This window comes from Pogona vitticeps, chromosome 2 (genome assembly GCF_051106095.1).
Source record: "Pogona vitticeps strain Pit_001003342236 chromosome 2, PviZW2.1, whole genome shotgun sequence".
In the NCBI taxonomy this organism is placed as follows: Eukaryota; Metazoa; Chordata; class Lepidosauria; order Squamata; family Agamidae; genus Pogona; species Pogona vitticeps.
In genome coordinates, this window is record NC_135784.1 from 24,541,122 (window position 1) to 24,564,787 (window position 23,666).

The window sequence follows — 23,666 nt, forward strand, 5'->3', positions numbered from 1 at the left end:
ATAAAAAAGCCAGTACTCAGCAATCATGATGATGATTGATCATTGCAATCTGAACATGAGTTTTCTCGCTAGGCAAGTCTTTATACTTTATACTTTCACGGGTTCATACTCAATTAACTTTTGGTAGGGAAGTGGTTTCCTTGGGACCCCTGAGGGACAGAGGGAGAGAACCAAGAAGGAGGGAGGGATCGATGTGATTAAGGAGGGTGCGCCATGGTCAGATGTAAATCTAGTATTGAAAAAAAAAAAAAACCTCTGTGGTGTCCCCTTCCTCTGTTGATGCCCAAGCCTCTAGTCTGAGTCACAAGTCATTCACCCGGCTTTCCCTTAGGATTGGGACTCAGGACTTGACACTAAAAATTTGGGGTCCCAGTCAGAATCCCCATCCCTGGCTATCACTAAGGAAAGAGGCTCCCCAGGTTGCAAAAGACCAGATATCTGTCTCCTTGGCTGAAGCAAAGATCTCGAGTGGATCTCCAGTTCCTTCCAGTTACATGGAAGGAAGTACACGTCCTGTTGGAGATCTTTGCTTCTGCTGAGGAGAGCAAAGATCTAGTCTCCTCCCTTTGGCAGACTCCGTAAGGGCCTCCCCTTCCCTTCGGGCCCTAAACGCATCCTTATTTTATCTGTCAAGATTCTCAGTCCTCCCTGGGTGGTTATTTGGAAGATGAGCCATTGCAACTGGACTTGTTAGGTTTAAATGTTTCCCTGCTCATCCAAGCAGCTTCTTCAGTCTCAAGGGGTACCGGTAGAAGATCCCTGATATAGACTCCACTTGGGTTTCGCTTCCCTCTGGTCTGAAGAGGCTCGTTAGCCTATTTTACTTAATGGTTAATTCAGGCACTTTTACAGATGGTTGCAGACAGCGTATGGTTTCACAAGATACGTTTCTATAGCAGAAACTATTTTTAATTATTATATATTTATTTTATTATATATTTATTTTATATATAAGTCCTCCCCCAAGGCAGTTTCCCCCTTTGCCCCCATTATAAATCCAGGACTGTCCCCAACCTCAACTCATAAGGAAAACTTTGTGCTGGAAATCATGTCTTGCTGGGCTCTGGGAATCTGTTCGAAGACAGAATCATCAGAAAAGGTTTCAGGCAGGATACACAACTATTTCACCCCCTGGTCCAAATTTCCTCCTTGGTGGGGGAGACAAGAAGGGCACATGTCACCCTCCCCAAATCTTGGCATTTCTTTAAATGTAGGCACATAAAAACCACTGTCAACAACCCAGAGGTATCACGAACAGGCTCCCCATCCCCTGCCCCCCCCCCATGATTTCTACCACCACTCCTGCTACCTTGTAGTCCTGGGCGGCCTCCTCCAGAGGAACCACCTGGTGCTCTCGGTGCTCCTTCGACCATTTACACACCACGCAGATGGGGGCTTCATCATCCTTGCAGAAGAGCTTCAGGGGCTCCCGGTGCTTCCCACAGGCTCCCCCCTTTCTCTCAGCGATCGTTTCCTCTTGAAGACGGAGCTTCTTTGTCAATTCCACGAAGTTGGCCAGCTGCCGATTGGAGACGAGGCTCCTCAGGACTTTTGCTCGGCATTGAGGGCAGGCGAGCTCTCGGTCCTTCAACCCCTCCCAGTAGAGGGTCAGGCAGGCTCGGCAGAAATTGTGCCCACATTCTGTGATCACGGGATCCCTGAAATCCTCCAGGCAGATGGAGCAAGTGGCTTCCTCGCAGAGACCCTGAAGGGGAGCAGCAGCCATAGTTTGTCCCACGAGGCAGCGAACTGGTTAGTTTCGCTTTCTCTACTTTCAGAGGGAGGGCGTTTCCCTTCCTCGTCAGTCCCTCAGCTGGAAATCATCCTCGGGTGAAAAAGAGGCAAGGAGGGGAAGGAACGGGCTCCAAAAAGAGGACTTTCATAAACTGATAGATAAGGAAAGGAAGGGGATGAATTAAGGGAAAGACAAAGATATGCTAGTGATAAAGCGGTCTGGCTTCAGAGTCGTTTAGGACTCATTTCAGATCATCTCTTCCCCTCCTCTAGGCAAACAGATCCAGGTTGTTTGTGTGCTTCTGCTGAATACACAACTTCATACTCCATGCAGTGCGTGACTTTTGTTGTTTGGTGCCATCATGTTGATTTATGGCCATCCTGTGGATTAATTATTGGGATTTTCCCTGCTTGTGGGGGAGCCCTGTTAGGGGATCCCTTTCTGTCAGCTGTGTTAGTTTGCTACAGCAGGCGATTCTGGTGGGCATTTAAGCCCCCCTTGTTTCTCTCTTCTCTGAAAAAACAAGCCAGGCAGCGCTTGAGCTTGAAGTAAAAACAGTATCGATTTTGAAACTACAGAAACAGGAACACCTAATTCCTAATCTAGACAGTTGACCATGTGCTAGGTTGGAATACCTGGTCCGAGATGGGCATCACCCACTTGCTCAAGAGGGAGAGGTTACCGGGTCAAAAAGAAAGGTAAGAGTGAGGCGAGAGACAGGATGTGGCCGATCCTTTCCTTTCTTTGGGAGAATAGGAAAGAAGAGAAACAGGCAATGGGAAGGACAGACACAATTGGCTCCGTTTCACAAATGGCCACATGCGTTGTTTGTGACAGGCAGATGGAAAGAACTGATGCTTCCAGATGAATCTGGCACCACAAGGTGTTTTGCCAAGGACAAATGCCCTGAAGAATTTAGGCCTGCCCAAATGGGTGGTGTATACATTAAAGCAAAGTGTGCTGCTTATATACCGCCCCATAGTGCTTCAAGCACTCTCTGGGCGGTTTACAAGTTAATTATGCAGGCTACACATTGTCCCTGCCACGCAAACTGGGCACTCATTTTACCAACCTTGGAAGAATAGACGGCTGAGTCAGGCTTGAGCCGGCTACCTGGGATTGAGCCCCAGATCGTAAACACAGTTTTAGTTGCAGTACAGCAGTTTAACCACTGTGCCACATTAGTGTTTGGATAGCTGATAGTTTGGTTTGGGTGACACCAAATTGCATTGTCCACACGTGTTTCTACTTTGATCAACCTATCCTGTCCCTAGAAGAGCTGTACAACACACCTTTCTGGTAGAGGACTAAGAGCTTCTGGCTTTGGGTGGTGGAGGTTTTGCACCATTTCTCCTGCTCCTAATTTTCCTGTTGTGAAGCCTGAGTGGATCGTTTCTTTGAGGCCCTATGGAGTTGTGGGCAGTGTTATCAGAGGTGACAAGCTTGTAACATATTAGGTAATTTGTGGTAGTAAAAGAGAGGTTGGAGTAACCCACTTTGTCTAGCTAAATTGCGTCTGCATTTCAACATTTTCAATCAGTTTTGGAGCTGGTATAGACCAAAAAATGGTCCAGAGAGTATAAAGAAGCTCGGTTTGTGCTTTATATTCTGTCTAATGTATTTTATCATGCCTAATGTGCTCAGTATAAATGTATGTATTTGAGTCCCAAGCCAAGTGTATATATATATATATTTCAAAAGAAATTGTAAATGATTTCATATCTATTGTTGTCCACTCTGCTGAAGACCTCCAAGAACTCATGAATCATTTTAGCAAGGCCTGCCAAGACTTCGGACTAACAATCAACCTGAAGAAAACACAAGTCATGGGCCATGGCATGGACTCACCTCCCTCTATTACCATATCAACGCAAGAACTGGAGGTTGTTCATGACTTTGTGTACCTTGGCTCAACGATCTCTCACACTCTCTCCCTAGATGTCAAGCTGGATAAACACATTGGCAAAGCAGCTACCATGTTCTCTAGACTCTCAAAGAGAGTATGGCTCAGTAAGAAGCTGACAGCATATACCAAGATCCAGGTCTATAGAGCCTGTGTCCTGAGCACACTCCTGCACTGCAGTGAATCCTGGACCCTTTGTGCACAGCAGGAGAGGAAGCTGAACATGTTCCGTATGCATGTCTCCGACGCATTTTTGGTATCACCAAGCAGGACAAAGTTCCAAATAGAGTAGTCCTAGACAGAGCTGGAATTTTTAGTATGTATACATTACTGAAACAGCAACATCTACGTTGGCTAGGGCATGTCGTGAGAATGGCTGATGGTCGGATTCCAAAAGATTTCCTGTACGGAGAATTAGTGCAGGGAAATCGCCCCAGAGGGCAACGACAGCTGCGATACAGGGATATTTGCAAGCGGGATCTGAAGGCCTTAGGAATGGACCTTAACAAATGGGAAATCTTGACATCTGAGCGTTCAGCCTGGAGGCAGGTGGTGCATCACGGCCTCTCCCAATTTGAAGAGACCCTTGTCCAGGAGGCCGAGGCAAAGAGGCAGTTACGAAAGCAGCAAAATCAGGGAGCTGGACAGGGAACAGATTGTATTTGTCTTCAGTGTGGAAGGGATTGTCACTCTCAAATTGGCCTTCTCAGCCACACTAGACACTGTTCCAAGTCCTGCATACAGAGCACGTTACCATAGTCTCTCAAGACTGAAGGATGCCTACACACCATCAGCAGAGCAGAAGAGGACATGATGACACTTAAAATGACAATAACTCTAGAAAATAGATTGTAGAAGGAGAGACAGAGGGAGAGGACTGTGGGAGAAGACAGCATAAATTATACTTACACACCTGAGTTTGCAAGACCTGATCAAGAGGGAAATGATGAGACTCTTTGGAGTTCCCTGATGGATAGAGTTAGGATAAGTCGGAAATGGCTTGATGGCTCCTAACAACTAACTTATACACAGGCCCACTGCCACATATGGTGACTTTTGAAATGAGAGTTGTTGTGTATACGGCTGCTTGTAATAATATTTAAGTTTGCCATTTTGAAGTGCATGCCTACAGATCTCAGAGATTTGGCCCAGAATGGCACCCCCCCAGCCCCAAAAGTCACAATGATTTCATCCTGCTTGGGGCTCTTCAGAGAAAGTGTGTCTTTTTATTTATTAATTTATTTTCAAGGTTGTGGGAGACTTGATCTCAACAGGACTGGGGAAGTTGAGGCAAAGGACCAAAGAGGATTGAAACAAAAAATGAGAGTCACGGACATGGTGTCCTTCCTTATAATATAGAAGGGAGATTTCTGATGTGCAGGAAAAGGGCTACTGTCTCTTTAAGAATTAACTGGCAAAGAAAGGAAAGGACTTTGGAAAAAGAAGGGAGAAAAGCAGACCCCCCAGTTTGGTCCAGTTTGGTTTCTGGGGAGGATATTGGCCGGAATCCTCTGTCAGGGGGAGGAATTGGCAGAAGGGGAAGAAGACCTACATTGAGTCCTGAGTTGGACTCCATAGCCTTACAGGACCTTCCAACATGTTTATTCTATGAGACATGCTTGATAAATTTGTGATTTACTCTCTCTGAGGTTGGCTTGGCTGCCTGAGATCGTAAGGGAGCTTTTTCCAGCCAAATGAAAGTAGGGGAGAAGGGTCCCCTTAGAGAATGAGGCTCCTGTGAAGATGGGGTCCTTTAAGGTGCCTTTTTTTTACTTTATATTTTGTTTTTCACCTATAATGCTTGCACAGACTTAACACGGCCAGCCCTTCTGCAACTAAAGCTCGGGGTCCTCTTTTCCTGCTACTGCCTTCTGCTTTCCTTCACTTTATTTCCTTAACATCATTGTCTTTTCCAGAGAGTCTTGCCTTTTCATGCTTTGCCCAAAGTACAGTCGCTTAATGTAGTCTCAAAGTAGCTTTAGTTACGTTACTGCCTAGAAAGAATCCAGGCTTGATTTGATCTGTTTTTCTGTGCCATCAAGTCAGAACCGAATCTAAATTTAGAGAGTGGAGGAGTGGAAAATGGTAGACGAAACATCAATAATGTAAGATACGCAGATGACACCACATTACAGGCAGAAAACAGAGAGGAGGAACCCCTAAATTAGGCGGCTTTGAGCTTTAGCTAGGCCAAGCTCTGCAAAAGTGTCCTTTTTCCTGCCCTGGTGCTATCTGGGAGCTTTCTCTCTGAGCATGAAGCTTGGCTGGAGCTAGGCCAAGATACGCTTCAAAGCCTCCCCATTTAAGCCTTGTTGCCCCACATTCAAATGTTCGCAAGGTGCCTTTAAGCTTCCTACTCTGAAGGAAAGCTCCTTTTTTTTTAGGATTCCCAATGCAAAGCCCTGCATCTTGAGTGTAAGCTGGGTTGTGCCCAGTCAGTTCTGAGAAAGAGAAGGGAGTTTGCCGTGGGCTTCTTAAAGGGGATACGTAGAACGCAGGATCCTATACGATTTCTCCAAGAAAGAAAAGCGGGAGACGTCTAAAGAAACCAGGATGGCTGCCTAAAGAAGCTTCCACTTGAGTGGCCTTTTAGGCCAGATGGGCGGGGTATAAATCAAATCAAATCAAATCAAATCAAATCAAATCAAATCAAATCAAATAAATAAATAAATAAATAAATAAATAAATAAATAAATACCATAGGAAATGAGCTTTAAAAGAGGCATGTATAAGAAATATAGTTGTCATAGACCTCAGGGGAGGTCTAATGTCCTTCTCCAAGTCTGGAGCCAAACATGCACTGCATATCTTCTAACCTCTGGAAGTCCTGGGTCTGTAGGAACAGGAAGGATTCTGGAGTTCCTAAAGTTATGGGAAGCAAATTACTTCTTGAAGGGTTTGGTCGAGATGGCAGGACAGGTTGAGGAAATGTGCCCCTGTTTCTAACTGGAACTTACAGAAGCTAATCAAGGTGGCTGAACCCATATTGGGGCATCGTGTTAAGTGCTTTTAAATTTCAGGCTAATTCCCGAAGCACCTTTACCATCCCACAAGATAGAAGAGCTCCCTTGGTTCTACCCTTTCAAACCTTCTGGAGGACGGATCTATCCTGTCCCCAGTGTTTTCCAACAACAACATACAATTAGGAGCTTATGGGTTGATGTCTCAGTAGTGATGCTATGCTGGCTCTTCTCCTCAACTACTGGTGAGGTAGCAGTGATCTGAAAATAGTCGCTGGACTCAGTGACTGCCTGGCTATTAAACTGACGCTTCTTCCAGCTAGAATAGAGGCGATATTGGGAAGCAGGTCTTTAAATTGAGGGCCAGGGGAAGAGCTTCTGTAGGTGGAATCTAGGTGACTGTCAAAGTAGAACCCTCTGCAGCTTCAAGATCATCTTGGATTCCCTGATGGCAACTCTGGTCAGGAGTACATTTCCTTAACTCCATCTAGTATCTTTTTCATGCCAAGACCTTGGCTTCTGTAATCCCACCCGTATTTATTTATTTATTTATTTATTTATTTATTTATTTATTTATTTATTTATTTATTTATTTATTTATTTATTTATTTTATATGCCGCCCACACTACCCAAAGATCTCTGGGCGGCTTACAGCATTTAAAATACAATAAAAATTCAAAACAATTAAAATACAATTAAAAATATATAAAAATTGCCATCGGACCCATAGCTAATATTATTTCAATTAAAAGCTTTCTGGAACAGGAAGGTTTTGACCTGGCCCCAAAATGTCATCAGTGTCGGCGTCACACGAATCTCAGTCGGGAGGGCATTCCATAGTCTGGGGGCAGCTGCCGAAAAGGCCCTTTGTCTACAAGCCGTCCCTCTTACCTCCTTGAGGGACGGCTCTTTCAAAAGGGCCCCCTGGCTAGATTTTAACTGCCGGGTAGGCTCATATGGAAGGAGGCGGTTCTTCAGGTATCCAGGGCCCAATCCGTTTAGGGTTTTATATGTCAAAAAAGCACTTTGAATTGGGCCCAGTCAGCAACTGGTAGCCAATGTAGCTTAAACAGAATGGGCTGGATATGTTCCCTAGCAGCCACACTCCAGCTTGATTCTGGACCAGTTGCAGTCGCCGGACCGTCTTCAAAGGCAGCCCCATGTAGAGCGCATTGCAGTAATAGTGGTGGCATTGCAGTACAGTGGTGCCTCGCTTAACGAGCGCCTCGTATAGCGATGAATCCGCATAGCGATCCCTTTTCTGGGATCGCTAATGCGGAGGCATAACGTCGGCCCCAATGGGCGAAACTCGCATAGCAAAGATTGGTAAGCGTTTCGCTTACCGATCTTCACTTTGCGACGCCACAGATCAGCTGTTCGGCGGTTCAAAAATGGCCGCCGGAAGCCCCGAAATGGCCATGCACAGCGTTTTCGCGCCCTCCACTTGCTTACTGAGGGCGCGAAAATGGCTGCCAGACCCTGAAGACTTCGCTAAACAGTGAGTTTGGGGCCCATTTGGAACACATTAAACATCGTTTAATGCGTTCCAATGGACATTTCCGTTCCATTTAGCGAAGTTTTCACATAGCGAAGGTTAATCCGGAACGGATTAACCTCGCTATGTGAGGCACCACTGTATTAGTGAGGTGGTGGCATTAGAGACGGGAAGGGAACTACAGAGTCTGGAATGTTAATGGGAGCAAGAGAACAAGACAACAGCAGCTCTGGAAAAGGTATAGTAATTATCTGTTTTAAGCCTGTTATTGATCTTTTTGCGATGTTGTACTTTGGAACCAGTTTACCTGAAAAACAACTGCTCCCAAAGATAACTCCCATATAATCAAGATTTTCAAAGAAAACCCATGCACATGTATGCACAGATTGTCCGGCATAGCCAGGGTTGTGTCTGGGTTCACAAGGGTGGGCCTTTTGTTGAGAAGAGTGGATTCCATCTTTTCCTCCTAGCAGCTCTGGCATGAGCAGCAATACAGGGGCCAAGATACGTTTTGCCCTAGCACCAGAAGAGGCCTAAAGCTTTTAGTCAACAGGAAATCAATCCACCTTGGTGAGGGGAGGGGGGCTCCAATCTGCAGTTCCTTCAGTGGGCTGGAGAGCAAGGAGAATCAAAGAACAGCTCATATCTCAAGAAAACTAAACAGGAGCAGCAGGGAGTGTTCACTTCTCTCCTTTGCCTCCTCTATTGGCTGCCCATGCAAAGGCAGCAGAGTGGCCAGCTGCTGGAGGAGGCAGAGAAGGGAAGCACATGGTGCGATTGGTGGGTGGATAAAGGTGTTGAGGAGGTGGGGGAAGAGAAGTGTGCTTCAGCCGGGAATGGGTCAGTATGTAGACGAGGTGGGAGAGGGGATTGTGCAGTGCACATGGAACACCTGTGCCTGCACTGCATCAAACTGGGTCAAACCACAGGACTGCAGTTCGTGCCCATCTATACGTGCTATCATATGTGTCTGATATCAAATTATCCAGGGTGTTGAATATGGAAGAAGGTGTCGAGAACTCCTCAAACTGAACAGATGAGCAATTGGTGTAAAGGAGGGAAATTGATAACACATAGGAGGGAGATCGCCACCCCTCACAACCACACTGATTCAACCGTCTCCTTCATGAACATCAACCTTGTTCTCCCACTCTACTTCATGGTCTCTAAGAGTAACCCTGTGTCTGGTCCAATCAGCAGGAAAAGAAACAGAGGTTGGGCTATCAAGAAAGAGGCTTTGCTGGTTTGACTGTGATTTGCTATGCAATGAGTAAAAACAGCCTTTTTCTTGTTCCCTTTAGGACCAGGGTCAATCTGTGCAGGCACTCTGCCTCGCTTCTGAACTGCTTCATATTTTTAGCTAAAACAGTATTTCTATCGGAGACATCCCAGAACTTCCACTGAACATGAGGAAGAAAAGCCACAGGATTCTGAAAGGGCTCCTCCTTCTCACACCTGATGGGAGAGAAAAATGAAGTTACCTCACCACCCACCTAATCTTACTCTGACGTTTCTGTTGAGGAAAATAAAGGCACTGAGTAGATGAAGAAATCTGCAGAATAGGGCAGACATATGCCTTGTGTGCTCCTCAGGCTGCATGGGAGCCCGAGGGCCATTTTTGAAGCCCCCTGGGCCATTCCAGAGCCCTCAAGAGGTTTAAAAGTATGGAAAAAGAACAATGCATTTCCCCACTACATTCCAAAAGTGGTCTATTTCTGTCGTTTTTACTTTAAGGGATTTGCAGGCGACCTAACACAAGAAATTACAAAACTCCAAATGAAAAGTCTTCATCTAGACACTTTCTGTTTCCATTTTTAAAATGGCTTTTGAAGAGTCTGATACAGCCCATGGTAGGAGTTCCTTCAAGAATTTGTCCCCCAAAGTATCCTCTGATCAAGCCCTTAGAGACACAGAGTCCTCCTTTTCTGCCTCACAACCAAAGGCAGGAATAACAGGAATCTCGTGCCTTTCTGAGCTGAGAGCCAACTTGGTATTGTGGTGTGAGTGCTGGACTAGGAGGCCCCAATCTTGGGAGAAAGCCAGTAGATGCAGCTAGGAGAATACAAAAATAGAGTGAAGAAATAAATATTGGCTGAAACCCAGTTTGCACAGCTGTGGAAAATTGATGATATCAACAGGTCATGGCTTTCAGCAATTAACATTTTCCTCCTTCTATCCCACAGCTTTTCCAACTCCCTTTGGAGCTGCGGGACAGGAGAAAGAAGTCTTTAGTTACTGAAAATGCTGCTGCTGAATTGAATTGCCAGCAGGAAGAGGCTTTTATTTATTGTTTTACAGTGAGGAGACAAGATCATGAACATGGCACACCAACAATTGTTGCTCCCAAACGTTTTCACACTGCACAGAAAAGTTTAGACCTTTGTAATCAGCACTGTATTTTTACCATGCATCCTGCAGACCATGTGGTGCCTACACCGGCTCCAAGCTTTCTATGTTTTCATCAAACTTTCCTTAATAATATTTTTACTGTACTGTTACTGTTTTATATGTCCTGTACCTTATAAAGGTTGTACTGTTTTTGTTATGTTCAGTCAAGTCCCTTGCAAGTTGTGGCAACCTTGGCTCCCATTCTTCCTTAGGAGACCATCTCCAGAAATTGCAGCAAGAAGATCTAGTTTCTACACCTTGGACTGTCAATTGTGGAGTCCCCCAAGGCAATGGTCCCCAAACTTGGGCCTCCAGATGTTCTTGGACTTCAACTCCCAGAAATCTTGGCCAGCAGAGGTGGTGGTGAAGGCTTCTGGGAGTTGTAGTTCAAGAACATCTGGAGGCCCAAGGTTGGGGACCACTGCCCCAAGGGGTTGATCATCTCCACATTGCTATTTAATATCTAAATGAGGCCACTGGGAGTGGTTGGTTGTCAGTGGTTTTTGAGTTTCATGTCACCAATATGTGGATGACATGCATCTCCCCCCCCCCTTCTGCAGTGGATGCTGTTCCACCCCTTGAGCACTGCATGGATGCTGTGATGGGGTGGACAGGGAATTACAAACTAAGGCTGAAAGCTGGACAAGACAGGGGTCGTCCAGGTGGGTGCCCCTAGTGTCTGCAGACTGGGTGTCTCCCGTTCCTTTGGTGGAGTTACTCTCTCCACTAAAGATAATAATAATAATTTATTTGTAGACCACTAAGGAGGAGATGTGCAGTCTGGGCATTCCTTGGACCCAGCACTGTTGATGAGGCACCCAGATAGTGCCTGTAGTCCAATCTGCCTATTTTCATCTTAGGTGGATGGTGCAGTCCCTACTTGGATATCCAGTTCCTCACTACGCTGCATGGGTAGTCTCAAGATTAGACTACGTGGAGCTTCCTATTAAGTTGACATAGAAGCTTCAGCAGGTCCAGAACATGGCGGCCAGGCTACTGAGGGGAGTTAAGTAAATACCATCATATGACCCTCTCCAGCTGCCTTACACGGACTACCTGTTTGCTTTCATGCCAACTTCAAGCTTATAATCATTGGAGTAACACACACCCCCAAGCTCACAAAAAATATCTCTCCCAACCTTCATTTGAAACAACGATGGTCCTACAAGGTTAGGTAATATATCTGTTTTTCCCATGATGCACATATTCATGGAAATATATTATACAAATGAGTTGTATTGTCTATAAGAATCAGGACCTGCATATGAATAAATGCTAATTACATACAAGTTGAGCAAATGTCCACATGTAAGGGGGAGCTTCTTCATCCACTGGAATACCATTCTGTTGTTCCCGGTCAATGCAAGCACAAGAAGAACCTCACTAGACATGGGATATTAGCATTTGTATCCTGAGGGATACGAAGACAAATATTGGCACCCTAGGTGCCAGTGGAAACTGGGCCTTCTCCACAGAACCCACCGGTCCATTTATTGCTCTTCATGCAGTGAGCCTCGGCCTAAAAAAACATACTGTACTTCCCCAAGTCACAATGACTTCTGCATGCTTGGGGCTCTTGTAAGAAAGATAGTGTTGTTCCCTTCATGTTTTTCAGAGTTGAGGAAGAGATTATTTTAACACCAAGTGCTCAGGACTTTGGAGGTTGTGGCAAAGGTAATCAGAAACCGGAAATAAAGAATAGGACCTGTAGATGTCACATTTTCTCTATAAGATTTCTAACATGAAGGAAAGCGGCTACTCTCTCTTTAAGAATTAATTGCCAAAAGGAGGAAGAAGTTTGGGAAAGGGAGAAAAGCAAAGCCCCCCCCCCCAATTTTAGTTCACTTTCTTTTCTGGGGAGGAGGGTGGCCCGAAGCCCCTCTTTTGAGTGAGTGGGATTTCTAAGAGGAGAAGGAGATATCAATTAAGAGTTGATATTCTTCTGAGGTCATCTTAGGTGTCTTCAGGTGAGATTGTGAGGGAGGCTTTTTCACACACACAAAAGAAGGGGAGAAAGGTCTCCCCAGAGAAAGAGGCTCCAGAGAAAGTGTGGAGATGGGATCCTGTGTCGGCATCATGAAAGGACACCCGTCCCCCTTCATAGTTCAGGGATACCCGGACCCTCCTTGGCTTCCCACCCAGGGAGAGAAAATGTATGCCACGAAGGTTGGAGGCCCTGTAGCCACCTCCCCATCTCCCCACAGCCCAGATTCGTTGCTGAGTTTGAAATACAACAGTCTCTTTCCTCCGCACACAATTTCTGGCCACCCCCACAGCCCAACCTTCCTCACCTCCCACAGTGACTTCCCAGTAATGTCTGCCTGCAATGAATCCTTCACTTCCCAGCACAAAATAATCAATGCAGAATCTGTTGGGATTGTCAAGCAAACCTTGCCATCTGCCTTGACACCTCACACTTTTGCGATTCTCGGATAGGATGAGGTTGGGATGTGCTGTCTTTGGATCCAGGGTGACATTTGCTGTTTGGGGACAAAGAGCGACAAAGAGCAAAAGAGAAAGTGAGGAGAAGGAGGTGGGGAGAACCCCTATGGTGTGACTTGTGTCATTAGCACACCACACTCGGTTTGTACAAGCACTCATTTAAATCTCTTTGAACATGTACAAGAAAACCATTATGTACTGTATAATAAATAGGGTAAAAGAGAACTTGAGGCTCAATGAAGGCTAACATTTATTTTAGCCTGAATTGCCTTTTAGAGTTGAGGCAAGGGCAGAGTTGGCATCTGGTTTCCCCATCACTCCTGTATGTGGCCCGTTATGTGTGAGCAATTGTTTATAGGCTGGGGGGGGCATCATCTCTAAGGGAGTCCAGGCTTCCTCCTCAAAGACTTTGAGAATGAGCTGCAGCTCTTTAGTAACTTTTGGTTATAGAAAACTATTGTCTCTGGAGATTCAACATACATTAGACATGACTTGGTGGCACATAGCATTTTTGGAGTTTTTTCTTTATTACCAAGCAATTGTATAGCAACAATATGGGTGGAAGAGGCTCCAAAGTTTGCTTTGTTTGCTTTGTGGCAACCTCCAGCCACAAAGCAAACAAACAAAATAAACCCAAAACAGAACAAAACAAAAAAATTTATTACTTTTCCAGCTTAAATGGGTGAATTTCTGTACAGCGGTGCCCCGCTATCCGAAAACATCGCTGTACGGGGCAGGAAAAGCCATTGGAATGCATTAAAATTAGTTTAATGCGTTCCAACATGTTCCTTTACTCACCCTTCAGCAATGTTTTCCGGTCGTCCGGTGGCCATTTTGGAGCCGCCGAACAGCTGTTCGGCGGATCCAAAATGGCCGCCGGACACTCCAATCATCGCAAAGTGAGTGCGGCGATTGGGGCACCTCTGTATAGCGATCCCGAAAGAGGGATCGCTATACGGATTCGTTGTTATATGGTGCGCTCGTTAAGCGAGGCACCACTGTATATTTATTCTCTATATTTAAAAATAACTTTTAAAATATGTTTACACCTCAAATTGAAACTCTTTTTAATGTCTATTTGGCCAGAAATCAGTTAAAAAGAGGAGAGGAAAGAGAAGGAGCAGGACAGTAGAAAACAGCTGAGTGAGTCAAAAAGAGCAGGGAAGACAAAGGGAGGGGGAGACTCAGGCTTGAGACTTGGGGTGTGAGTATATTTTGACTTAGAAGGACCCACTTTACAGCTGTTGCAGGGTGAGCAGTTAAGTGGTAAGTTGGGAGTCTACTGCAGCTAGACGGTAATAAAAGAACAGATCTCATATCTAATACCTGGAATCTTCCGCACGTTGCTTCTATGATAACTTTTTATTTTAAACATACTGAAATATTAATTTTTTTTAAAAAGGATGTTTAAAGAAAAATAAATATAATTTAGATCCTTACACTGCGTAAATAAAAGTCAGCTGGAATAAGCTGCAGCTACAGAAGCTCTAATTGGATATCTGAAGTTTAGCAATTTTCAAAGAGGTGCCTCGGGCCTTCTTGAGGTCTGTAAGCTATTTGCATATGGGAATGGCACAAAATGGCATACCGGTTGTCAATGTTCCCTCTAATTTTCCACCGGGTGCATGAAACAGATGCAGCACTACACACCTGTACAGCTTAGAGGGAACATTGTCGGGCATCCTAGTGACACCATATGGTTCAATCTCAGCCCCCTTCAATTGCCAATTGTGTCTTCTTGATGGGACTAGCAATTGGTTTAGCTTCTTGCCCACGGAAAAACCTCCTCATCCATAAATGTCAGAAACATACCTTTCTGTAGTTGGGATCCAGGTAACAAAGAATCTGCAAAAGCAAAAAGATGGAAAGATTCAGCAGCATAGCCTCTTATACACAAGAATATTGCCCCACAAGCATATGTGGGTTCCACTGTTTCCAGTAATGTTCATAGCTTTTAATTGGGAGATCTGCTGTTATGAACAAAGCCAAAGGCTTCATGGCATCTGCAGATAAAGTTTAGGAAAGGGAAAATATTTGTTTCATCCCTTTGCTGATTAAAAGAGCAGCAGAGTTCATCTCATTAGTTTGAATGATGGTTTTTTGACCCATGCATAGCCATGCTAGTACTGTGAGAAAAGTGTGCCTTATCCCCATTGTTTCACATACATCCAAATTGGAAAGGTGTCATCCACATATCGGAACCAGACTGTGGGTGCAAAGGGTGCCGAAGCCAGGGCCTGTTTTTCGAAATGCTCCATGTAGACGTTTGCTAGAGCTGGGCTGAGGGGGTTCCCCATGGCCCCTCCATCTGTCTGTTCATAGAATTCATTGTCCCATTGGAAACAGCTGGTCGTTAGGCAGTGTTGGAAAAGGGCCTTGATGTCTTCTGGAAAGATTTGCTGGGTGAGTGTCAGGGTGTCCTTTATCAGTACCTTAGTGAACAGGGAGTTTTCCAACACTGCCTATGTGACAATGAACAACCATATTATAATTGTATTTATTGTATTGTAATTTTATCCTCATTGCACTTTATGATTTTTTTTTATTTTCGCCCCCATGTATTGATGTTATTTGCTGTTTTATTACTTTGTTGTTTTATGTTATTTGTTGTAAACCACCCAGAGTGGCCTTGGCTGCCAGATGCGCGGTAAATAAACAAACAAATAAATAAATACATAAACAAACAAACAAACAAACAAACTATTCAGTTTATCAAAAGCTCTAGTTGTGTCAAAGCATAACAGCACTGGACTTTATTCCCCCCCCCCCGCCTGTCTCCACTACCACAGGGTCTCAGATATCCTTTTCATGGAGATCCACCAACTCCTCTCACTCCACCTCACAATGTCTGAAAACAACCTCTATTCGGTCAATTCTGGAGAAAAGGAAACCGTGGCTGGGACATCAGGAAAGAAGCTTTGCTGTTTTGACTGCAATTTGTCATGCAACAAAATAAAAATAAAACCCTTCGTTTGGTTCCCTTCTGAACCAGGGCCAGTCTTGGCAGGCACTCTCTGTCTAACCTCCGAACTGCTTCATCTTCTTAGCTAGAAAGGGATTCCTATCACAGACGTCCCAGAACCTCCACTTCAGCTCAGGAGGGAAAGCCACAGGATTCTGAAAGGGCTCCTTCTTTTTACACCTGATGGGAGACAAAAACAAGGTGACATCCCAAGCCGGAATTAAGATTGCCGGAAGAAATATCAACAACCTCAGATATGCAGATGATGCCACTCTGATGGCAGAAAGTGAGGAGGAATTAAAGAACCTTGTAATGAGAGTGAAAGAGGAGAGTGCAAAAAACGGTCTTAAACTCAACATAAAAAAAACTAAGATCATGGCCACTGGTCCCATCACCTCCTGGGAAATAGAAGGGGAAGACATGGAGGCAGTGACAGATTTTATTTTCCTGGGCTCCATGATCACTGCAGATGGAGACAGCAGCCACGAAATTAAAAGACGCCTGCTTCTTGGGAGGAAAGCAATGACAAATCTTGACAGCATCTTAAAAAGCAGAGACATCACATTGCCAACAAAAGTCCAAATAGTCAAATCTATGGTTTTTCCTGTAGTGATGTATGGAAGTGAGAGCTGGACCATAAAGAAAGCAGACTGCCGAAGAATTGATGCCTTTGAACTGTGGTGCTGGAGGAGGCTCTTGAGAATCCCCTGGACTGCCAGGAGAACAAACCTATCAGTTCTAAAGGAAATCAACCCTGAGTGCTCACTGGAAGGACAGATCCTGAAGCTGAGGCTCCAGTACTTTGGCCATCTCATGAGAAGAAAAGACTCCTTGGAAAAGACCTTGATGTTGGGAAAGTGTGACGGCAAGAGGAGAAGGGAACGACCGAGGATGAGATGGCTGGACAGTGTCTGCGAAGCAACCAACATGAATTTGACACAACTCCGGGAGGCAGTGGAAGATAGGAGGGCCTGGTGTGCTCTGGTCCATGGGGTCACGAAGAGTCAGACACGACTAAACGACAACGATCATCACCCTCCCAATCCAAGCCAGAATTCCCTTATGAAGGAAAAGGAGTAGGTGAATATAGGCAGCCTGTAGTCCTCAGCCTGCATATGGATTCTAAAGGCATCTCAAGTTTAATAATAGGTAGGTAGGTAGGTAGGTAGGTAGGTAGGTAGGTAGGTAGGTAGGTAGGTAGGTAGGTAGGTAGGTAGGTAGGTAGGTAGGTAGGTAGGTAGGTAGGTAGGTAGGTAGGTAGGAAGGAAGGAAGGAAGGAAGGAAGGAAGGAAGGAAGGAAGGAAGGAAGGAATTTTTGGTTCCTCAGAAGTGGTCAATTTACCTTGGGGCATTTTCAAGGGACCTAACACCCTGTATCCTCTGTTCCCCCATCCTGAAATGAAGACACTTCAAACCAAAAGTTTTCATCTAGTCACTTTTTGGTTCCATTTTTTAAATGGGTGAAAATGGCTTTTGAAAACTCTGATACAGCCTCTGGTAGCAACGGGCAAGAATCTGGAAAAATCCTTAGAGAGAGATTTTTGCCTCACAATCAAAGGCAGGAATTATAAGAATCCCACGTTTAAGAGAAAGGCAGTAGATGCAGGAAAGGGAGTGCAGAAATGCAGTGAATAAATACATTTTGGTTGAAATCTTGTTCACACATCCTACACCTGTGGAATGCTGATGTACAGTGGGTGACCTTTGTCAATTAAACCTTCCTTCTTCTATCTCATGCCTTTTCCAACACCCTTTGGAGCTTCAGGACAGGAGGAAGATGTCTTTGATGACTGAAAAGAGCTGCTTCTGCTTCTGATGAATGGCGTTATCAGCAAGAAGACGCGTTTCTATAACTTTGATAGAGGACCGGAGGCTGTGGCACACCGACAACTCCTGCTCTCAAAGGTTTTCACATTGCACGGAAAAGTTCAGGTTCACGTAATCAGCATTATATTTTATCATGCATCCATCCTGCAGGCCACACGATGTCTGTGCCTACTCCAAGCTTTCTGTGTTTCCCTGAAGCTTTCCTTAGCAACCTTTTTGCTGTATGCTTACTTTATCTGTCCTGGACATTGCCTACAGGGCTCATGAAGGTTTTTACTCTTTATGTTCTATCAAGCTACTTTTAGTAGCCTTTGAAAATGCAAGCTCCTTTTAACTCTTGACAACCTTTAGAACTAGTGCCCTACATGGGATTCTACTAATAACAGTATAAACATGTACTGATATATGTACAACCACCTTCATTACTATTACAAATGGTTGTAGCAGAATGAATTAGAACAGGGGTGTCCAAACTTTTCACAGTGAGAGCCACATCATATATTTTCCGTGTTTTCAAGGGCCGAAGGAACATGCGCATATCCACGCATACACTCTCCCACTCGCATGCACGCACACCCACTCATCCACATGCATGCATGCACACACAGGCTGGATAAAAAGACCTGTGGGATGTACTTTGGAGACTCCTGCCTGAATCAGAAGAACAAAGAGGGCAGGAAGGAGCCATGGAGGGGAGGAATTGGTCATGCTCTCACCATGGTCCTGGTTGGAAGAAGGGGATGCTCATTATTTTACCCTTGTTTTGGCCTCTGGAAAACGAAATCTCTCCAGGAGAGTTCAAGACCTTTTCCCTGATGCAAAGCCCCCTGCCAGTATTATGAAGCACAAATGAAAATGAGCAGATACACTTACCTTTGCAAGAGGTTTCTGACATCCTAGAGGGGAATAAGAGAGAAAAAAGAGAGCGGTCAGTGCTTCTATCACCTCAGTCTGTGGGGAGGCACCCACAAGCCCCCCTTATGTTCCACTCTAAGCCCACCCCATTCACCAGGAGAGATCCATCATCTCCTACAAGAAGAGTTAAAAAAAAAACACCTGTGTGCCTCCAAACTGTTCCAAGGAAAAGGAGTTGAGGGAGGGGTATTTCAAGAATCAAGGTGAAGGTGGGAACTAGGTTTTTCTGTGCCTAGTCTCTTTTAGGGCAGAATATTCTCAGAAGGTAGCATCACCATTTAAAGTGCTGTGCGGGGAGGCGGATGGGTATCTTTCTGTGTGTTCCCTCTGTGAGAAGGGTTCCAGCTCTGAAGGAGTGGAATGGAAAAGGTCTGCTGGAGAAGACCAGCTATTCCAGTGCCTGTTTTCAAGAGGGGCCAACCAGCTCTTTCTGGAAGGCTTGAGGATGAGGAGGTAGGAATGTTGCCCGGCCAGGAATCAAAGCCTTGTCAAGGAAATGAAAATGGCAAGCGTGTCCATCAATATATAGTCTACACTAAGGTAAACACACTGTCCTTTTTGTTTCGATGCTCCTTCATGTACTAAAATTGGTTCTCTGTACATCAGACTGGATCCTTTATTCCTCTTGTCGGTGGGTCCACAAAAGAATTTCAGAGCCCACTTTCCCCTGCAGAGCAGCCTGGGCTCTTTCTGCTGTTTTTACCTGCAGCAGTTGATCAGGGGGTTGCTGACGCTTTTCCTCCATCTCCCGGATGAGACCTCCAAGACAGCAGAGCTCCCCTGAGAGCCTGGCCAGGTGGTCGTCCCTTTTCCTTGTAATCTCCTTCTCTACCTCTTCCAACTGAGCCAGCAGAAGCTTCTCTTTTTCATTCAGAAACCAGCGCAGTTCTCTGAAATGTTCCTTGGTCTTTTCCATCTCTGCTTTTGTTTGTTTCTGCAGGAGGGGATCAGAAAGGAGGGGGAGGGAATGAGGATCATGGTCTGTGAAGGTTGGATGCACAAGGTCAGACTCCAAAGGTGATAACAGGGTGGGTTCTCCAGATGTTCTGATGCTGATGCTGATGCTGCCCTCCTAATCCCTCAGTAGTGGCTACACTGACTATAGCAGGTGGGATTTGAAGGCCAATGTATATATTTTGGAGGCCTACATAGAGGGCTTTCAGGAGGACATTAAAAACTGGCTTGTTTGAAGAAGCCTTTAGGGGCATCCTTCATTAACAGTTTAGATTCTCACCATCACCTTGCCACTGTTTTTGTCTACTTCATTTTCACATAGTCATGTTGTTACTTCTTGTTTTTGTTATTTTGTTTTTTTTTTTTAGATTTGTCATATTTGTCTGTTATATTATATCAACCAATCAATCTTTATTTGTGGTCCCTGACCCATTAAAGCTATATTATATGAACATTGAACAAGCTTTATTGTTCAAAGCCATAAGTCACCACAATATCAAGAGCAACATAAAACTGCATATTGATTTTTTTCCATAATGCAAATTGCCTGGAGTAGTGCCTAGCACTGACTGAGTAGCATATAAATTTATCAAGATAAATACAGTATATAAATTATGGTTATCAACTATAGATGCTTTAGCTGTGGATATCTTCCTTTTTTGTGGGTTGTTTTTTCTGTGTGTGTGCATTTGTGACTCTTCTGGTCCCTTCTAACTCTGTAACTTCATGATCTACGATAATGTGGGCAAAGGACACGTGGTCTCAGGGATTCAACATGACCCTAGGAGTTCCTGGATCCCAAGCCCCTCTCACTTACCAACCGACAAAATGTAATTTTTCATTTCAAAGCTCCCTTGTTTTGTCTCTTATTTGTGACTATTGAGGGGCGGCTCACCTAGAAACATGTATTCCCATCTTGAATTATATTACTATATATATACTCTGTGTGTGTGTGTGTGTGTGTGTGTGTGTGTACATATATATACATACACACACACATACACACACACACACATATATACAGTGGTGCCTCGCACAGCGAGGTTAATCCGTTCCGGATTAACCCTCGCTGTGTGAAAGCATCGTTGAATGGAATGTAAAAGTCCATTTTACGTTTAATGCGTTCCAATTGGGCCGAATATTCACCGTTCAGTGATCCTTCAGGATGGCCGGCAGCCATTTTTGCGCCCTCCCCTCGCTTTACGAAGGCGCAAAAAAGCTGCGCGTGGCCATTTTGGGGCTTCCAGCGGCCATTTTGTAGCCACCGAACAGCTGATTGGCGGGTCGCAAAGCAAAGGTTGATAAGCGAACTGCTTACCGACCTTCGCTCTGCGATTTTCGCTCTACGAGGCGCCCGTTGTGCGAGGCACTACTTTATATATAAATAATATATATAAAAAACATCTTCACATCCCGCTGTCTTAGGAAATCACATAGCATCCTGATAGACTCTTCCCATCCTGCTTATAACTTTTTTGAACTGTTACCATCTGGCAGAAGATATAGAACAATTAAGACTCGGACCACACATTTTCTCAATAGTTTTTATCCCAGAGCTATAATTGCAATTAATAATGAGCTTAAAGACCACCAGTAGTGAATAATTAGTTGGACTGTTTTACTTGGCCTGCGGTGTAGATGCTTGTATTTTTAGTGGGGGACTTTTAGTGGTTGGGGAGTGTTTGGGGAATTTTATGTGTGTGCATGTGTCTGGTCTCTGGGTGTCTGTGAATTTCGTTGTATGTGTATATACTTACAATGACAATAAATTATTATTATTATTATTATTATTATTATTATTATTATTATTATTATTATTATTATTTACACACACATACATATACATATGCAGTATATGTATATGTGTATATACACAGACACACACAAACACATACATACATACACACACACACATATATATATTCCCATCTTGACTATATTATTATTGTTTTTTCTTTTATTATATTATTTTTATTCAATTTTTTGCTGTTAGCCACCCAGAGTAGACTTCGGTCTAGATGGGCAGGGTATAAATGTAATAAATAAATAAATAATTTTAAAGTGCTTTGCTATTCCTTTCTTTTATATATATATATATATTCAAGTGATGACAGGAGGGAAAGCCTGCCTAAAGAGCCAGGTCTTAAATTTGCTCTTAAAAACACCCAGCGAGTGAGCCACACAGATCTAGAGTGGTTGAAATGACTAGATAGGCGGGGTATAAATACAATAAATAAATAAATAAATCTCTGAAGGGAGACTGTTCCACAGTCGAGGGGCCACTGCCGAGAAGGCCCGGTTTCTTGTTCTTTCTCTCCAGGCCTCCCTTGGCATTAGAACGAGATAAATATAAGAACAGTTAGAAATATAGGAACAGCAGAGCTGGAAGGGACCCCGTGGACCCTCATGAAGTCCAGCCCCTGTCAAAGAGCCACCAGAGAATTTAAATCCCAACATCTGGCTCAGCAGCCAGATCCCTAAACCTCTGAACTATCCAGCAGTGTATTCTCTACCTAGAAAACCCTGGAAAGAATGGACTTGGCCGCATACAATCCTTATTATTGATCTTTGTTATTTTCCCAATGTTGGTTTAAGAACTGCTTCCCTATTGGCACTTACAAGTAACTCTCGACTTTCTTCTTCTGTTTCTGCTTTGCATGCTAGAACGTTTGCTCTCTCCTTCTCCAGAACCTCCAGGCGACTACAGATCAGGTCCTAAAAGGAAAAAAAAGTCCATATTTTAATTCAGAAGCAAAGGAAAATCGAAGAATATGCTTGCTCCCTATTAAAGAAAGGGAAAGCTCACTGAACCCTTCAGATTGGTTCTTTTGTCCCCTTGGCTTAATCATATCTCTTTGAAATTTTGGGGGTGAGTTTCTCCCCACCCTGATGAATGGATCTTTCCTGTATCCTTTTTTTAAAAAGGATGCCTGAAACATTGCTTGGTACCTTGTAGTCCTGGGCAGCCTCCTCCAGAGGAACCACATGATGATACCTGTGCTCTTTAGATCTGTCACACACCACACAGATGGGGGCTTCATCATCCTTGCAGAAGAGCTTCAGGGGCTCCCGGTGCTTCCCACAGGTTTTCCCCTTTCCCTCGGTGGGGCTCGTTTCCCCTTGGAGACGGAGCTTCTTGGTTAATTCTACAAAGTTTCCCAGCAGCCGATTAGGGATGAGGTTCCTTCGGACTTTTTCTCTGCATTGAGGGCAGGAAACCTTCTCCACCCCTGACCCTTCCCAGCTCTGGGTCAGGCAGGCTCGGCAGAAGTTGTGCCCACATTCAATGGTGACGGGATCCTTGAAATACTCCAGGCAGATGGAGCAAGTGGCTTCCTCACAGAGACCCTGGAGGGAAGCAGCAGCAGCCGCCATATCTCGTCCCACAGATGGTTTTCCCGCTTTCAGAGAGTGGGTGTTAGTCTTCTTGTAAATCCATCAGCAGAAGATCCTCAACATGTGGAAAAAATGCAAGGAGGAGGAGAAAACAAGGGCCAGTGAAGAAGGCTTTTTCAAGAGATGGACTGGACCGAGAAAAAAGGGAATGGATTAAGGGAAATATTTGCAAGCTATAAACTGGTCTGAAGATAACTGTGGTTTAGATCTATGGTTGTGGAGGCAGAGGCTGGAAGTTTGATTCCACATGTCTGGCCAAGTGGATTTCACATGCCACATGTGTTTTTGTTTTGCCTTGTTTCTTTGGATTTTGCCTGATATGCTTGCACAGATTAACACAGCTGCCTGTTCTAAAACTACAACTGATTCCCCCCCCCCATAGCCCCTGCAAATAGAGCCTGCTTGTGTGGCCTTAGGTAATCTGCACAGTCCCAGGGTCCCCCCCCCCCCCACGTCATGAAGACGGGAAGGACAAGCCATTTCTGACCCTTCTCTGCCTGGAAACTCCTGCAAAGTGTTGCCATAAGTGAACCTCTTATGTTTCTCAAGCTCCGATTTCAGAATCATAGACTGAACGAACATTTTTTTTGTGGAAACGAAGGAAGCATTTCATGTCCAAATCCTTTTTTTCCCCCCATGGAGGTGAAAGCTCCCAGCCTTCTCTCACCTCCTTTTGGGAAGGAGCAGT

General features: G+C 44.6%; 2 protein-coding genes across 14 annotated transcripts in view; both read right to left on the reverse strand.

Moving 5' to 3' along the window:
• Positions 1-1,776, reverse strand: part of LOC140704054 (E3 ubiquitin-protein ligase TRIM7) — a 104,703-nt gene extending 102,927 nt beyond the window's left edge. For 3 of the 7 annotated variants that reach the window (XR_013542681.1, XM_078388585.1, XM_078388584.1), the window contains exon 1: positions 1,310-1,764. Coding sequence is in view for 6 of the 7 variants with exons in the window: in XM_078388585.1 (XP_078244711.1) it covers positions 1,310-1,726 (417 nt within the window). In the remaining variant the exon portion in view is untranslated. Of the gene's footprint in view, positions 1-1,309 lie in introns of all 7 variants that reach the window. The other 4 variants (XM_078388586.1, XM_078388587.1, XM_078388588.1 and 1 more) reach the window with 4 other exon arrangements.
• Positions 1,750-23,348, reverse strand: LOC110070355 (E3 ubiquitin-protein ligase TRIM7). 7 transcript variants are annotated; one of them, XM_078388597.1, is made up of 8 exons: positions 22,532-23,348; positions 22,202-22,297; positions 19,332-19,562; positions 18,587-18,609; positions 15,948-16,066; positions 14,737-14,769; positions 12,873-12,962; positions 1,750-1,886 (listed from the first exon to the last, which is right to left on the reverse strand). In XM_078388597.1, the coding sequence occupies exons 1-8, from the start codon at positions 22,955-22,957 to the stop codon at positions 1,810-1,812; spliced, it is 1,095 nt and encodes a 364-aa protein (XP_078244723.1). In that variant the 5' UTR covers positions 22,958-23,348; the 3' UTR covers positions 1,750-1,809. The 7 variants fall into 7 exon arrangements, with proteins under 7 accessions (XP_078244723.1, XP_078244725.1, XP_078244722.1 ...); XM_078388596.1 differs by lacking the exon at positions 1,750-1,886 and adding an exon at positions 2,445-9,549; XM_078388595.1 differs by lacking the exon at positions 1,750-1,886 and adding an exon at positions 9,560-10,146.
• Positions 23,349-23,666: the final 318 nt, after the last annotated feature.

Excerpts from the sequence above, each read along its gene's own strand:
- LOC110070355 (XM_078388593.1), bottom strand. The coding sequence starts at position 22,957 with ATGGCGGCTGCTGCTGCTTCCCTCCAGGGTCTCTGTGAGGAAGCCACT. Across the intron at positions 22,298-22,531 it reads AGGCTGCCCAGGACTACAAG|GACCTGATCTGTAGTCGCCT; the intron begins GTACCAAGCAAT and ends TTTTCCTTTTAG. Across the intron at positions 16,067-18,586 it reads GTCAGAAACCTCTTGCAAAG|GTGTAAAAAGAAGGAGCCCT; the intron begins GTAAGTGTATCT and ends GTCTCCCATCAG.